Source organism: Scyliorhinus torazame, chromosome 6 (assembly GCF_047496885.1).
Source record: "Scyliorhinus torazame isolate Kashiwa2021f chromosome 6, sScyTor2.1, whole genome shotgun sequence".
NCBI classification, from domain to species: Eukaryota; Metazoa; Chordata; class Chondrichthyes; order Carcharhiniformes; family Scyliorhinidae; genus Scyliorhinus; species Scyliorhinus torazame.
Genome location: NC_092712.1, coordinates 236,842,078 through 236,858,228, shown reverse-complemented (window position 1 = coordinate 236,858,228; position 16,151 = coordinate 236,842,078). Strand labels below are relative to the sequence as shown.

Below are 16,151 nucleotides of genomic sequence, written 5' to 3'. Positions count from 1 at the left end.
TCTAAATTAAACTTTTTTGATTTAATTTCTGCATCATCTGGTTGAATATTAATCAATGTGACTGTCAAGTGAAATTTTGGTATCCCATACACATATTCAGATTTTAATTTGTTTCATCTTGGCTATGTTATCAAAGGACAAGGTTTTGGCCAGTAAAGATAATCTCCTGATTCAAAGTTAGAATTAATCACTGCTGGAATGAATAAAGGGAAAGTCAGAGGCAAAAGTCAATACCGCCAACTCTTAAAGTCAACAAATCTTACATTCTGAGCAGCAATCCCAATATTAATGTACAATTTAGCATTAATAATTTACTTGTTAAAACTAGTGATCTTGAATCTGGCACCCAATGTGGCCTTGTTAAATATTGATCAAACTTCTTAAAGAATCAATGCAAATGCATCTGGGCTGTGTAGAATTTTTTAAAAATATATTTTTATTGGAATTTTGCAGTTTACATAATTTACAGAAAGTGATCATCGTGTATTTGCATATGTATAGTTCTTCCCCCCTCCCCCCCACTGTCGGTTAGCCCGCCTTCCCTCTCCTCTCCCCCCCACCGTTTAGGTGTTCCCTTGGCGCCTTGGTCTATTTTACAATTTGGTCGGTGTGGCTGTGCAGAAAAAGGAATATTAAGACCGGTAACTTCATATTTAAAGTTAGTTCTGAATATTCCAACAGAAACAGGAAAGCATTTATTTAGAAATAAAAATATATACAAATCAAAACCTCTTCTCGGTGTTTTTGCAACGGTATTTCTCTGAATATGAAATGAAAATCGCTTATTGTCACAAGTAGGCTTCAAATTAAGTTACTGTGAAAAGCCCCTAGTCGCCACATTCCAGCACCTGTTCGGGGAGGCTGTTACGGGAATCGAACCGTGCTGCTGGCCTGCCTTGAAAGCCAGCGATTTAGCCCTGTGCTAAACAGCCCCTATTCAAAACATTATTTGATTTGATTTTCTATCTACACATGAATCCGCTGGTCGGTATGGTTCATGGAATTGAACAGAATGGGCTAACCTTGCCAGAAGTTCGAACTCCCTTCCACAGGCTGAAGTAAAGGATGACAATAACCACAAATAAACAGCAGGTGAGCTGCCACCTGGGCTTGCCAATGTCATGGATCCCGCCACTTTCATGAAGGTGAAGAACACCACGTCTGTTTTGAAACAAAAATAGAAATGTACTTTTTTAGACAAGAATTGTTTTTAAATTTTCCATTCATTAATACACTTCTAATACCATAGATTTACTTTGCAATATAGAACATAGAACATAGAACATAGAACAATACAGCGCAGTACAGGCCCTTCGGCCCACGATGTTGCACCGAAACAAAAGCCATCTAACCTACACTATGCCATTATCATCCATATGTTTATCCAATAAACTTTTAAATGCCCTCAATGTTGGCGAGTTCACTACTGTAGCAGGTAGGGCATTCCACGGCCTCACTACTCTTTGCGTAAAGAACCTACCTCTGACCTCTGTCCTATATCTATTACCCCTCAGTTTAAAGTTATGTCCCCTCGTGCCAGCCATATCCATCCGCGGGAGAAGGCTCTCACTGTCCACCCTATCCAACCCCCTGATCATTTTGTATGCCTCTATTAAGTCTCCTCTTAACCTTCTTCTCTCCAACGAAAACAACCTCAAGTCCATCAGCCTTTCCTCATAAGATTTTCCCTCCATACCAGGCAACATCCTGGTAAATCTCCTCTGCACCCGCTCCAAAGCCTCCACGTCCTTCCTATAATGCGGTGACCAGAACTGTACGCAATACTCCAAATGCGGCCGTACCAGAGTTCTGTACAGTTGCAACATGACCTCCCGACTCCGGAACTCAATCCCTCTACCAATAAAGGCCAACACTCCATAGGCCTTCTTCACAACCCTATCAACCTGGGTGGCAACTTTCAGGGATCTATGTACATGGACACCTAGATCCCTCTGCTCATCCACACTTTCAAGAACTTTACCATTAGCCAAATATTCCGCATTCCTGTTATTCCTTCCAAAGTGAATCACCTCACACTTCTCTACATTAAACTCCATTTGCCACCTCTCAGCCCAGCTCTGCAGCTTATCTATATCCCTCTGTAACCTGCTACATCCTTCCACACTATCGACAACACCACCGACTTTAGTATCGTCTGCGAATTTACTCACCCACCCTTCTGCGCCTTCCTCTAGGTCATTGATAAAAATGACAAACACCAACGGCCCCAGAACAGATCCTTGTGTTACTCCACTTGTGACTGTACTCCATTCTGAACATTTCCCATCAACCACCACCCTCTGTCTTCTTTCAGCTAGCCAATTTCTGATCCACATCTCTAAATCACCCTCAATCCCCAGCCTCCGTATTTTTTGCAATAGCCTACTGTGGGGAACCTTATCAAACGCTTTGCTGAAATCCATATACACCACATCAACTGCTCTACCCTCGTCTACCTGTTCAGTCACCTTCTCAAAGAACTCAATAAGGTTTGTGAGACATGACCTACCCTTCACAAAGCCATGCTGACTATCCCTGATCATATTATTCCTATCTAGATGATTATAAATCTTGTCTCTTATAATCCCCTCCAAGACTTTACCCACTACAGACGTGAGGCTCACCGGTCTATAGTTGCCGGGGTTGTCTCTGCTCCCTTTTTTGAACAAAGGGACCACATTTGCTGTCCTCCAGTCCTCTGGCACTATTCCTGTAGCCAATGATGACATAAAAATCAAAGCCAAAGGTCCAGCAATCTCTTCCCTGGCCTCCCAGAGAATCCTAGGATAAATCCCATCAGGTCCCGGGGACTTATCTATTTTCAGCCTGTCCAGAATTGCCAACACCTCTTCCCTATTCTATTAGCCTGGGGCTCAGCATTCCCCTCCACAACATTATCTTTTTCCTGAGTGAATACTGACGAAAAATATTCATTTAGTATCTCGCCTATCTCTTCAGACTCGACACACAATTTCCCATCCCTGTCCTTGACTGGTCCTACTCTTTCCCTAGTCATTCGCTTATTCCTGACATACCTATAGAAAGCTTTTGGGTTTTCCTTGATCCTTCCTGCCAAATACTTCTCATGTCCCCTCCTTGCTCGTCTTAGCTCTCTCTTTAGATCCTTCCTCGCTACCTTGTAACTATCCATCGCCCCAACCGAAACTTCACACCTCATCTTCACATAGGCCTCCTTCTTCCTCTTAACAAGAGATTCCACTTCCTTGGTAAACCACGGTTCCCTTGCTCGACGCCTTCCTCCCTGTCTGACCGGTACATACTTATCAAGAACACGCAGTAGCTGATCCTTGAACAAGCCCCACTTATCCAGTGTGCCCAACACTTGCAGCCTACTTCTCCACCTTATCCCCCCCAAGTCACGTCTAATGGCATCATAATTGCCCTTCCCCCAGCTATAACTCTTGCCCTGTGGTGTATACTTATCCCTTTCCATCATTAACGTAAACGTCACCGAATTGTGGTCACTGTCCCCAAAGTGCTCTCCTACCTCCAAATCCAACACCTGGCCTGGTTCAGTACCCAAAACCAAATCCAACGTGGCCTCGCCTCTTGTTGGCCTGTCAACATATTGTTTCAGGAAACCCTCCTGCACACACTGTACAAAAAAACGACCAATATAATTTACATTATTATTGTAGCACTATTATGCATGCAGATATTTCTAGCGCAGAACCAGACATGGTCCTTGGGACAGGATTGGAACCCAAGGAGTGGGAAGGAATTGCGGTATCAGACCCAATCCAAGGTGGACTGCATCACTGTGGGGAGGAGGACCATCCCTTGGAGACCTGCCATGTTCATGAGTTTGTGTGCTTCTGGTGCAACCGAAGGGGGCACATTCAAAGCACTTTGACGGGCGAGGCAAAGCACGCCAATGCAAAGAAAACAGCAGCAGCAGCAGCAGTCCACAGTGCCATTGAACATAATGGGAAGAGCTCTGAAGGGGAGCTTGCAATGTATCGGTTGAATGCAGTCCAATTGAATAATTCGGCTCCGATTGAAATTGTCCTAAAGGTAAATGGTAAACCCCTTAAAATGGAAGTCAACACCAGGGCTTTGGTGACCATAACAGGTGAGTAGACCATCCAGTATCTTTGTGCAGGAATGCTGTCTTTAAGCTTGAAGAGCTGTTAAGCTGCCAACATACACTGGAGAGATTTGAAGATCCTCATACAGGCAAGACCCCAGTGGCCTACAGAGGGCAGGAGGCCAATCTGCCTTTGGTTGTTGTGGAAGGACATAGACCCTATTGAGAAGAGCCTGGTTACAGAAATTTAGGCTCAACTGGCTGGAAATCTTCAAAATATCTGATGCCATTCTCCACAATCTCTAAAGGAGGTATGAAGATGTCTTCCATAAAGAATTGGATTTGATTAAGAGCGTAAAAGCCAAGATATATGTCAATCCAGATTCAACACCCAAGTTCTTCAGAGACAGACCAGTGCCGTACGCATTACATCAGAAGGTTGAAGCTAAGCTAACGAGATTGGAAACGCTAGGTATAATCAAGCCAGTCCAAGCCAGTTTTCAGAGTGGGCGCCGCCAATAATCCCTTGGATTTCTGTTGATGCAACAGGGTTGCACCCATTGAAAGAAAAGGTCACGGCCGTACAAGGCATTCCTGCACCCAAAAATGTCGGCGAGCTTAAGTGCTTCCTTGGTAGGGTCAATTACTATGGAAGTTTTATTTCAAATCTAGCCACAATATTGGTATCATTACACCAGTGATGGTAATGTGGGAGCCTAAGAAGAAGCCTTCGAGTTGTGAAACAAGCATGACGGTCATCAAACTTTTTGATGCATTTTGATCTGGGGAAAGCAATCGTGCTGACATGTGATGCTTCCCCTTACAGTACAGGGGCCGTTTAATCCCGTAAAAATGGTAGATGGTTCAGAATGCCATCTCGCCTTTGCTTCAAGGACACTTTCTGAAGCAGAATGAAACTACACCCAGGTTGAGAAGGAGGGCATAGCGGTTATATTCGATGTGAAGAAATTCCACCAATATGTGTACGGTCACCGGATCAATATGGTGATTGATCATAAACCATTATTGGGACTTCCGGTGGCGGCCATGCGCGGGGTAGGTCGCGTAATCGGCAGCTCCCACCGCGAACGGACTAACGGGCCCTTTTAAGGAGCTTTGGCGGCTCCTCCTCGACAAAACTCGGCAGGCAAACGGCGCTAGAAGGCTCCCCGCATCAGTTTATGGAGGGAACCAGGAGCAGGACGGGCACGACGAGCACCGAGAAACGGTTGGAATGGGTGCAGGAACATAAAAGGCGGCCAGCTGGGATCAGACAGCGTGGGTCCAGTGGTCGCGGGAACAGCAGGAGTTCCTCAGAAGTTGCTTTGCTGGCCTGAAAACGGAGATGCTGGCCCTGATGAAGGCCTCGATGGAGAAAATGGTTGAGACCCAGAAAATGCAGGAGAAGGCGATCAAGGAGACTGAGAAAAAGGTCTCGGATAATGAAGACGAGATACATAAGAGATGGCAGAAAAGGTTGGAAGACCTTGAAAACAGGTTCAGGAGACAAAACCTGCGAATTCTGGGCCTGCCTGAGGGTGACGAGGGATCGGACGCGAGTGCATTTGTGACCACGTTGCTGGGGACTCTGATGGGGACGGGGGCATTTCCTCAGCCTCTGGAACTGGACGGGGCGCACAGAGTCCTTGCAAGGAAGCCCAAGACTAACAAACCGCCGAGGGCTATGGTGGTACGGTTTCACCGCTTCTCAGACATGGAACTTGTCCTGTGATGGGCTAAAAAGGAACGGAGCAGCAGGTGGGAGAACAGCGTAATTCACATTTACCAGGACCTGGGAGCAGAACTGGCCAAGAGGCGCGCTGGATTCAACCGTGCTAAGACGGCCCTCCACAACAAAGGGGTGAAGTTCGGACTGCTGCATCCGGCGAGGCTTTGGGTCACGTATCAAGATCGTCACCACTACTTTGATACACCGGACGAGGTGTGGACATCTACCAAACAGGAAAAGTTGGACTCAACCTAAAGGACAGCCACACTTGGATGAAACGCTCTGGTGGGGATGTTAATTGTTTGAGAGCCAGAGGGAGCTATGTTATGTTGTGCCCTTTCTTGTTCCCTGTTTCTCTGGCCACGTTCTTGGCTTTTGTGGAGTTCGGCCGCAGATGGAGGAGGGGGGCCCTATACTTAGGGCTGCTCTTCTGGCAGCTGGAGCCGTTTCTTTTTTGGGGCCAGGTCTGCGCCCAGGGTTTGTTGTTTGTTTCGCTGGAGGGGTGGTGGAAAATGTTCTTTGGGGGCTATTAAAGCAGTTAAGTTGGGCTTTTCAGAGGGAGGGAGGGGCCCGAATAATGAGGCATCAGGATGATTGGAGACGGGAGCAACCGGGGTCAGCATGGGTCAGCTGACTCACAGAAGCGTAATGGGGGGAGAGTTAGTGTTAAGCGGGCGCTTGACTTGGGGAATTGGGATCGTGGGTCTGTTGCGGGGGAGGGGGGGGGGCCTCCAATGGGAGGGCTCAAGTAAGCGGGATATGCGGGCTTGTGGTTGGCCGAAAAAGGGGGATGGCTAGTCCATCCAGGCTGATCACGTGGAATGTGAGGTTTCTGAATGGGCCGGTCAAGAGGGCTCGCGTATTCTCGCACCTAAAGGGGTTAAAGGCAGATGTAGCCATGCTACAGGAGACGCACCTAAAATTGCAGATCAAACAAGATTGAGAAAGGGGTGGGTGGGCCAGGTGTTCCATTCGGGGCTGGATTCAGAGACCAGAGAGGTAGCAATTCTGGTCAGTAAACGGGTGGCATTCGAGGCAGGGAGTATTGTGGCTGATAAAGGGGGCAGATACATAATGGTGAGTGGGAAGCTGCAGGGGACCCGGGTGGTGATAGTGAACGTCTACGCCCCGAACTGGGATGACGTAGAATTCATGAGACGCATGCTGGGTAAAATTCCGGACTTAGACTCACATAATTTGATCATGGGGGGTGACTTTAACACAGTCATTGACCCTGTACTGGACCGGTCAAACCCCAGGACGGGAAAGCGACCAGCAGCGGCTAAGGAACTGAGGGGCTTCATGGAACAGGTGGGGGATGTAGAACCATGGAGGTTCGCTCGGCCGGGGGCGAAGGAGTTCTCTTTTTTCTCCCATGTCCACAAAGTTTATTCTCGTATAGATTTCTTTGTTGTGAGCAGGGCGGAGGGGATGGACTACGCGGCCATTGCAGTCTCTGATCATGCTCCGCACTGGGTGGATTTGCGTCTTGGTGAAGAGAGAGGACAGCGCCCATTCTGGAGGCTAGATGTGGGGCTGGTAGCAGATGACGAGGTTTGTGGGCGGATAAAGAGGAACATTCAAAACTACTTGGAAACAAACGATACGGGGGAGGTAACGGCGACGACGGTTTGGGAGGCTCTGAAGGCAGTTATTAGAGGGGAGTTAATTTCTACCAGATCCCATAGGGTGAAGACGGAAAGAGCGGAGAGAGAGAGACGATTTGAGGAGATACTCAGAGTAGACAGGAGTTACGCGGAGACCCCCGAGACAGGGCTACTGAAGGAGCGCCGGAGACTGCAAGCGGACTTTGATCTGCTGACCACAGGGAAAGCGGCAGCACAGCTGAGGAAGGTAAAAGGGGCAGTCTATGAAGATGGAGATAAAGCGAGTAGAATGCTGGCGCACCAACTTCGTAGGAGGGAGGTGGCCAGGGAAATTGGGGAAGTTCGGGATAAGGATGGTAACAAGGTCATGGACCCAGAAGGGTGAACAAAGTCTTTAGGGCATTTTATGGTAATTATGGTAAATTGTATGAGTCAGAACCCCCAGCGGGAGGGGAAGGGATGAAGCAATTCATGGACCAATTGAGGTTTCCAAAGGTGGAAGAGGTTCTGGTGGAGGGACTAGGGGCCCCGATAGAGTTGGAGGAGATTGTTAAGGGTCTAGTGAGCATGCAGTCGGGCAAGGCCCCGGGGCCAGACGGCTATCTTGTAGAATTCTACAAGAAATTTTCGGAACTGTTGTGTCCACTCCTGCTAAGGATCTTCAATGAGGCTAAAGAAAGAGGGACCCTCCCCTCAACAATGTCACAGGCTTCGATTTCACTCATTCTCAAACGGGAGATAGATCCACTACAATGTGGGTCCTACAGACCCAGAATTGAGGACTGTGTCCCAGGGGTGATAGGGGAGATCAGACAGGCTTCGTTAAGGGCAGGCAACTGAACTCCAATGTACGGAGGCTCCTAAACATCATTATGATGCCCTCAGAGGGAGGGGAGGCAGAAGTAGTGGCAGCGATGGATGCAGAGAAAGCATTTGACCGGGTGGAATGGGAGTACCTGTGGAAAACGCAAGAACTGGCAGGAGTTGGTTCGGGGGGAGGGAGGAGCATCGGGTCTTGCTCTATGCGGATGATCTGCTCTTGTATATTTCGGACCCACTGGAGGGGATGGGGGAGGTCATGCAGATTTTGAGGGTCTTCGGCTATTTTTCGGGGTATAAATTAAACGAGAAGAAAAGTGAGATGTTCGTGATCCAAGCTAAAGGGCAGGAGAAGAGACTGGGAGAGCTTCCGCTTAAGATGGGGGAGAAGAGCTTTTGGTACCTAGGTATACAGGTGGCTCGAAACTGGGATGCCCTCCACAAGCTTAATTTATCCCGGCTGGTAGAGCAGATGGAGGGGGACTTTAAAAGGTGGGACATGCTCCCGCTTTCTCTCTAGCGGGGTGGGTGCAGACCGTTAAGATGACGGTCCTCCCCAGATTTCTGTTTGTCTTCCAGTGCCTTCCCATCTTCATCCCTAAGTCTTTCTTTAAGCGGGTGAACAAGATCATCTCGGGATTTGTATGGGCAAATAAGACCCCGCGAGTAAAGAGACCGTATCTGGGGGGGGGGGGGGCACTTGTAACGGCACCTCTGCCGTTCTCGCCGGCGCGCTACTCCTCAAGTCCGGTGGTGGCTGCGGCATTAAGCATCTGGGGTCAGTGGAGAAGACACGGGGGGGGTGGAGAGAGCCTCAGTTTGGACCCCGATACGCAACAATCACAGATTTGTCCCGGGCAAGATAGACGGAGGGTTTCAAAGCTGGCATAGGGCAGGTATCAAAAGGATGGGGGACCTGTTCATAGACGGGACTTTTCCCAGCTTGAAAGCGCTGGAGGATAAATTCAATTTGCCCCCTGGAAATGCCTTCAGATACCTTTAGGTACGCGTCTTTCTTAAAAAGCAGGTGGTGACATTTCCGTTGCTACCCCATGCAGGATACAAGATAGGGTGGTCTCCAGCACTTGGGTTGGGGAGGGGAAGGTGTCAGACATCTACCAGGAACTACAGGAGGCAGAGGACGCCCCAGTGGGGGAACTAAAGGGCAAGTGGGAGGAGGAGTTAGGCGGGGAGCTGGATGCGGGCCTGTGGGCGGATGCCCTAAACAGGGTTAATTCCTCTTCATCATGTGCCAGGCTTAGCTTAATCCAGTTAAGGTGGTCCACCAGGCACACATGACGGCAACCAGAATGAGCAAGTTCTTTGGGGTTGGGGATAGATGTGCGAAGTGTGCGGGAAGCCCAGCAGACCATGTCCATATGTTCTGGGCATGCCCGGCTCTTAAGGGATTCTGGCAGGGAATGTCCAAGAGCTTAGACACGCAGGTGGTGCCGAGTCCAGAGATAGCAATCCTTGGTGTGGCAGACGATCCGGGAGTTCAGGAAGCGAAAGAGGCCGACGATTGGCCTTTGCCTCCCTGGTAGCCCGGAGACGGATCCTTTTAATGTGGAGGGACTTGAAGCCCCCGAGCGTGAAGACCTGGATTGGTGACATGGCTGGGTTTCCCAGTCTCGAGAAAATAAAGTTTGCCTTGAGAGGGTCCATGACGGGGTTCTCTCGGAGGTGGCAGCCGTTCCTCGACTTTCTAGGACAGCACTAAATGTCAGCAGCAACTTGCGGGCGGGGGGGGGGGGGGGGGGGGGGGGGGGGGGGGGGGGGAATGTTACATATTCTTGTTCTTTTTTCTGTATATAATGTTAACGTTTACCTTGTTGTGTTAAATGTTGTTAATGGTTATGCAAAAATTATGTTTTGATAAAAATTTGAATAAAAAATAAAAATATACATTATTGGACCTGTTAATGGAAGATAAACCCATAGCGCCCATAACCTCGGGGAGGGTGCAGCGTTGGGTCCTGTTGTTGGCAGCCTACAACTATGTTTTTCAGCACCAGCCTGAGAAACTGCTAACATTGATGCATTCAGTTGCCTGCCCCTACCCAAGAGCATTCTGCCACCGTCAGTGCCACAGGGGAGATCATTCTAGCTTTAAACTTCCAAGATACTCTGCCAGTATCTGCAGGACACATCCGCAACTTGACCCAAGGAGACCCTATTGTTTCAGAGGTCAAGTGAATGATACTGTCTGGCTGGTGTCCCGAGAAGTCTGAGCAGCTGAGACCCTATTTCACTCATTAAGATGGGTTGACATGTGAAGACGGCATGATTCTGTAGGGATCACGGGTGGCTCTCATGCCTCAGGCCAGAGGGTCCCTCCTTCAGGTGTTACACATCACCCATCCAGGGCAGAAAAGGATGAAGATGTTGGCACGGAATTACGAATGATGGCCAGACATAGACAAAGCCATTGAAGAACTGGGACGACAGTGCCACATTTGCCAAAGGCAGCAATCTTTGCAGCCTTCTGCGACCTTTCACCCCTGGGAATGGTCTCCTGTGGGCCAGGGTCCACATTGATTAATCGGGCCTGATCCTCGGCAAGATTCTTTTTGGTGCTGGTAGATGCCCACTTGAAGTGGCTATCAGTTCAAGAGATGGGGACCACTACCTCAGTGGCTACAGTAGATGACTTGCGGCGATACATGGTACTTGACGTCAAGGGTATGTGCAGGATGCGTGACCTGCTTTCTGATGCTGCCTCTGGCCGAAAGATTGCACACAGCCTCTTTTTCTTCTTATTTATAAGATGGCAGCGGCTGCCATTCTCAATAAAAATACCATAGCGGGCATTGCGCGCATCTCCTGCAATTGGGGCTACCACACGAACGCCACGGCCAATCACTCAGCGACCCTTCCGACACCACTCGTGGCCTATCTTGACTTGGAAATATATCACCGATCCTTCATTGTCATTGGGTCAAAATTCTTGAACTCCCTCCCTAACAGCACAGTGGGTGTACCTGCTTCACATGGACATAGCGGTTCAAGAAAGCAAGTCACAACCACCTTTTCAAGGGCAACCAGGGATGGGCTACAAATGCTGGCCTAGCCAGTGAAGCCCACATCCTGTAAAAAAATTCATTAAAAAAAAACCTGAAATTACTGCTTTAGACGTCCTACCTTTCAAACTCCTTCCTGGCTCCCTAAAGTCTGCTTTCATCCCCTTTCCTATTTAATTCATTGGTCCCAATGTGGATCATCCTTCCCAACAAGAATGTCCTGCAGCCGCTCCATGGCATCCTTGACCTTGGCATCAGGGAGGCAACATGCCATCACGTCTACAGACACAGAGCCACTTGTCTGTACTCCTATCTAATGAATCCCCTATCACTACTGTTCTTATTCCCCTCCTGCACAGACACAACTGCGGTTTCACAAAGTTGACTCTGACTGTACAGAGTAAAGAAAAATGGTAAAAAGACTCTTTACAATCATAGAATAGAACTATAGAAACCCTACAGTGCAAAGGGAGGCCGTTCAGCCCATCGAATCTGCACCGACCCTCCGATAGAGGACCCTAACCTAGGTCCACTTCCCTGTCCTATCCCATTAAGTCCACCTAACCTTTCGACACTAAGAGGCAATTTAGCATGGCCAACCCACCTAACCTGCATATCTTTGGACTGTGGGAGGAAACCCAAGCACCCGGAGGAAAACCACATAGAAACGGGGAGAATGTGCAAACTCCACACAAACAGTCTCCCGAGGCCAGAATTGAACCCTTGGTGCTGTGAGGTAGCGGTGCTAGCCAATGTGCCGTCATGTTGCCCTTTTTCTGAATACATGTAGCATTCATAACAAGATAGATGAATTGAGGAACAAGTAGAAATAAATATGGATAATTTGATAAGATATTGTAAAGACATGGTCACAGTATTCAAAGGTATTTGACATTTCAAAAGGATAGGAAGAAAGGAAAGTCAGTGGAATAGTTCAGTTAATAAAGGATGCGATCAGTACAGTAGTGAGAAATTATATTGTCCAGGAAGATCCAGATGCAAAATCAATTTAGGTAGAGATAGGAAATAGCAAGAGAGATACATCACTGATGGCATTTGCTTATAAGCTCCCTAACAATAACTATACTGTACACAGAGTATAAATGAAGAAATAATGGGGCCTTGTAAGAAATATATTACAGTAATCATGGATGATTTTAATCTTCACATAGATTTTTTAAAAGTATTTGTATTCAACAAATTTTCAACATTGTCACAATACAAAAACCCCAAACAATCAAAGAACTCACTCCCCCCGCCTCAAAACCCCCTCTTCCTCAACAGTCCTCAAAGGTAAACAACTCCTGAAATTGTATGATGAACAAACCCCAACAATTGTAAAACCCCATCTTCACGCCCCTCAGCTCAAACTTCACCTTTTCCAGGGTCTAAAACCCCAGCAGGTCCCCCCGTCATGCCAAGGCACAGGGTAGAGAAGCTGACCTCCACCCCAACAAAACCCACCTACAAGCAATCAGCGAGACGAAGGCCCCGGACCCGCCTGCAACTCGGCCTGGTCTGACACCCCGAATATGACTTCCAGGGGACCGGGCTTCACATCCACATGTAAGACCCCTGAGATTGTACGTAACACCGTCCTCAAAACCTCTCCAGCTTCGGGTATGACCAGAACATATGAACATAGTTCCCGGGGCCCCTCCCACATCGCCCACAAACATCCTCCACCCCCTCGAACAGCCGGCTCATCCTTAATTTTGTGAGGTTCACCCTGTACACTACCTTGAGCTGTATCAACCCCAACCTTGCACACAAAGTCGAGGCATTCACCCTCCGCAGCACCTCACCCCACAGTCCCTCCTCCAACGCACCCCCCCCAGCTCTTCCTCCCACTTCACCATAATCCCCTCCATAGACACCCTATCCTCCTCCAGAATCCTCCCGTAAATCCCTGAAACGACTCCACTCTCCCCCACTGGGAGCACCGCTTCCAACAATGAGGTGGCGGGCGCTATCGGGAAAACCTTCCTCACAAAGTCCCGCACCTGCATATACCTAAACCCTTCCCCCCGGGAACCCATCGGGCCTACCGCCATTCCTGCCTGCTTCCTCCCAATCGCCACCCTCAGCTCCTGCTCCCTCACTGGCTCTGCCAACCCTGCCCTATCCTCTCCTCCCAGCCTCGGATACTCCAGCCCATACAGGAATTCCCTCATCCCCTGCTCTTCCTCTAGCGGCTCCAACCTATATATCCCTATAAAATTCCTCAAATATTTTATTAATCTGTTCCGGAGCTACCACCAACTCCCCGCTGAATCCCGTACGCGATCTATCTCCCTCTCCGCTGCCTCCGTCTGGAGCTGACCAACCAACATATGTTCTGCCTTCTCCCCGTACTAGTAAACCACCCCTCATCCTTCTCAACTGCCGCATTGCTTTCCCCGTGGACAATTGGTCGAACCTCGCCTGTAACTCCTTCCTTTTTGCCACGAGTCCCGGGTCGGGGTCCCCCGCATGCCTCCCATCCACCTCCAAAATCTCCTCTATCAGTCTTTGGCATTCCTCCCTCTCCTCCCTATCCACCTTAGCCTTGAACGAGATCACCTCCCCCTTCACTAATGCCTTCAGAGCCTCCCAGACCACCAACTGCATGACCTTCCCCATGCAATTAAACCCCACATATTCCTCGATCAACTTCCCAATCTTGTCACAGAAGCTCCATTCCGCGAACAACCCCACATCCATTCTCCACCCCTGCCTCTGGGCTAATGCGAAGCGTGATCCGAAATGACGATTGTTGAGTACTCCGACCTCTTCCCCAGCCAATAGTGCCTTTCCCACCACAAAAAAAATCAATCCTCGAGAACACCTTGTGTACCGGAGAGAAAAACGAATATTCCCGTTCCCTCGGATGCAAGAACCTCCACGGGTCCACTCCTCGCATCTCCCTCATGAGCCCAGCCAACACCTTCCCGCCCCCCCCCCCCCCCCCCCCCCCGGACTGGTCAGCGAGCGCAGCTGGGACCTGTCCACCTTAGGTTCAAACACCATGTTCCAATCCATCCCTAAAATCATGTGTCACATGGGTGTCCAAATCCGGGATGGCTCCCAACACCCTCTTTGCAAACCCCGCATCATCCCAGTTGGGGCCATATATGCTCGCCAGTGCCACCAACCCCCCCTCTAGCGCACCCGTCAGTATCAGGTACCTGCCCCCGATCCATCACCACCTTCTCCATTTGAAACCTCACCCTCTTGCCCACCAATATCGCTACCCCCCACCCCCCGAGTCCGACTGTCAAACCCCAAGTGAAACATTTGACTCACCCACCCCTTCCTAAGTCTCACCTGATCCTTCATCCTCAGATGGGTCTCCTGCAGCATCACCACATCGGCTTTTAAGCTCTTCAAATGTGTAAAAACTCTTGATCTCTTCACCAGCCCCCTAACCCCCTCATTTTCCGCATCCCAATTCTGACCAGGGGTCTCTCACCACACCCCTCCCTCCTATCCTCCATCATCATCGGGCCCTGCCCCTCTGTCCTGACCCACCACTTCCTTTTGATACCGTCGGATCACTCCCCCCTCCCTCCCAGAAGCCCCCCATCCCTCTTGCAATCCGTTATCCCAGTATCAATCCCATCCTTCCATCTTTCACACCTCACAAGCCTATTGAAACCTGTTTGACCAGGTTCCAATGACCACGGGTGTCTCCGCCGCCTCCACTGTCTCGAAATAGAAATTCCTAAAGTTGTGCATCACTCGCGACCTCGCAGGGCAGACCATTCCAAACCTCACACTGTTGTTGTACAGTGCTGCCTTCACCTGTCCGAAGGCCGCCCGTCTTCTCGCCAACCCCGCCGTCAAATCCTGGTATACTCAAATACCAATGCCTTCCCACTTCATCTCTCGCCTTTACTTCACCCAACTCAGGACCTTTTCCTCCACATGAAACTTATGGAAACGCATTATGACTGCCCTTGGTGGTTCATTTTCTTCCGGCTTCGGAATGAGCGACCGATGTGCCCCATCCAACACGTATTGGGAGAGTTCCTCTCCCCTCCCAATAGCTCTGCCAGCATCTTCGCGAAGTATTTGGTCGGCCTGGGGCCCTCCATCCTCTCAGGCAGGCCCACGATCTGTAGATTTAGCCACCTTGACCTGTTCTCCATGTCCTCCACCTTAGCTCTAAGCCCTTTGTTAGCCTCCGCCACCCTCCGCAGCTCTACCCCATCGAGGTGAACTGGTCACTGTGACAGAGCCTCTTCCACCCCCTCAGCTTCTCTCCTTGCTCCCACACCTCGGCCGACGTCTTCGACACTGCCGCCTTTACCGGGGCAATCGCCTCCTCCACCCACTCTTTCATCGCAGCCATCATCTCCCTCTGCCACACCTCCATGTGTTTGGCGAACTGCCTCTCAGTCTCTGGCCATCACCTCGGTCAGAGTTTCCACTGTGAGGGAGACGGCCCCACCCAGCGATCCAAACTCCACCATCTTCCTTCCCGCCGGACACATCAACTCACTCGAAGGCGGACATTCGCTCGCCCCCTTCTTCCCAGTGCCCTTCTTCTGGGTCTTCGACATCCCCCACCTTCCTATACCTTCCTACACCAGCTTATTCAAAAACTGTCCCTGAAACTGAGCATTGAAGTCCAAAAACCAAAGCCTCGAGCAGGAGCCACCTAACGTGTGACCGCCACCTACAAACCGCCACCTTAGAACATACAGTGCAGAAGGAGGCCATTCGGCCCATCGAGTCTGCACCGACCCACTTAAGCCCTCACTTCTCCCTATCCCCGTAACCCAATAACCCCTCCTAATCTTTTTGGACACTAAGGGCAATTTAGCATGGCTAATCCACCTAACCTGCACGTCTTTGGACTGTAGGAGGAAACCGGAGCACCTGTAGGAAACCCACGCAGAGACGGGGAGAACGTGCAGACTCCGCACAGACAGTGACCCAGCGGG

General features: G+C 49.7%; 1 protein-coding gene across 1 annotated transcript in view; it reads right to left on the bottom strand.

Moving 5' to 3' along the window:
• The window catches only part of slc6a3 (solute carrier family 6 member 3), a 145,996-nt gene that overhangs the window by 109,085 nt on the left and 20,760 nt on the right, over positions 1-16,151 (bottom strand). The window contains exon 6 of the mRNA XM_072509504.1: positions 1,023-1,161. Coding sequence (XP_072365605.1) covers positions 1,023-1,161 — 139 coding nt within the window. The remainder of the gene's footprint in view (positions 1-1,022; positions 1,162-16,151) is intronic.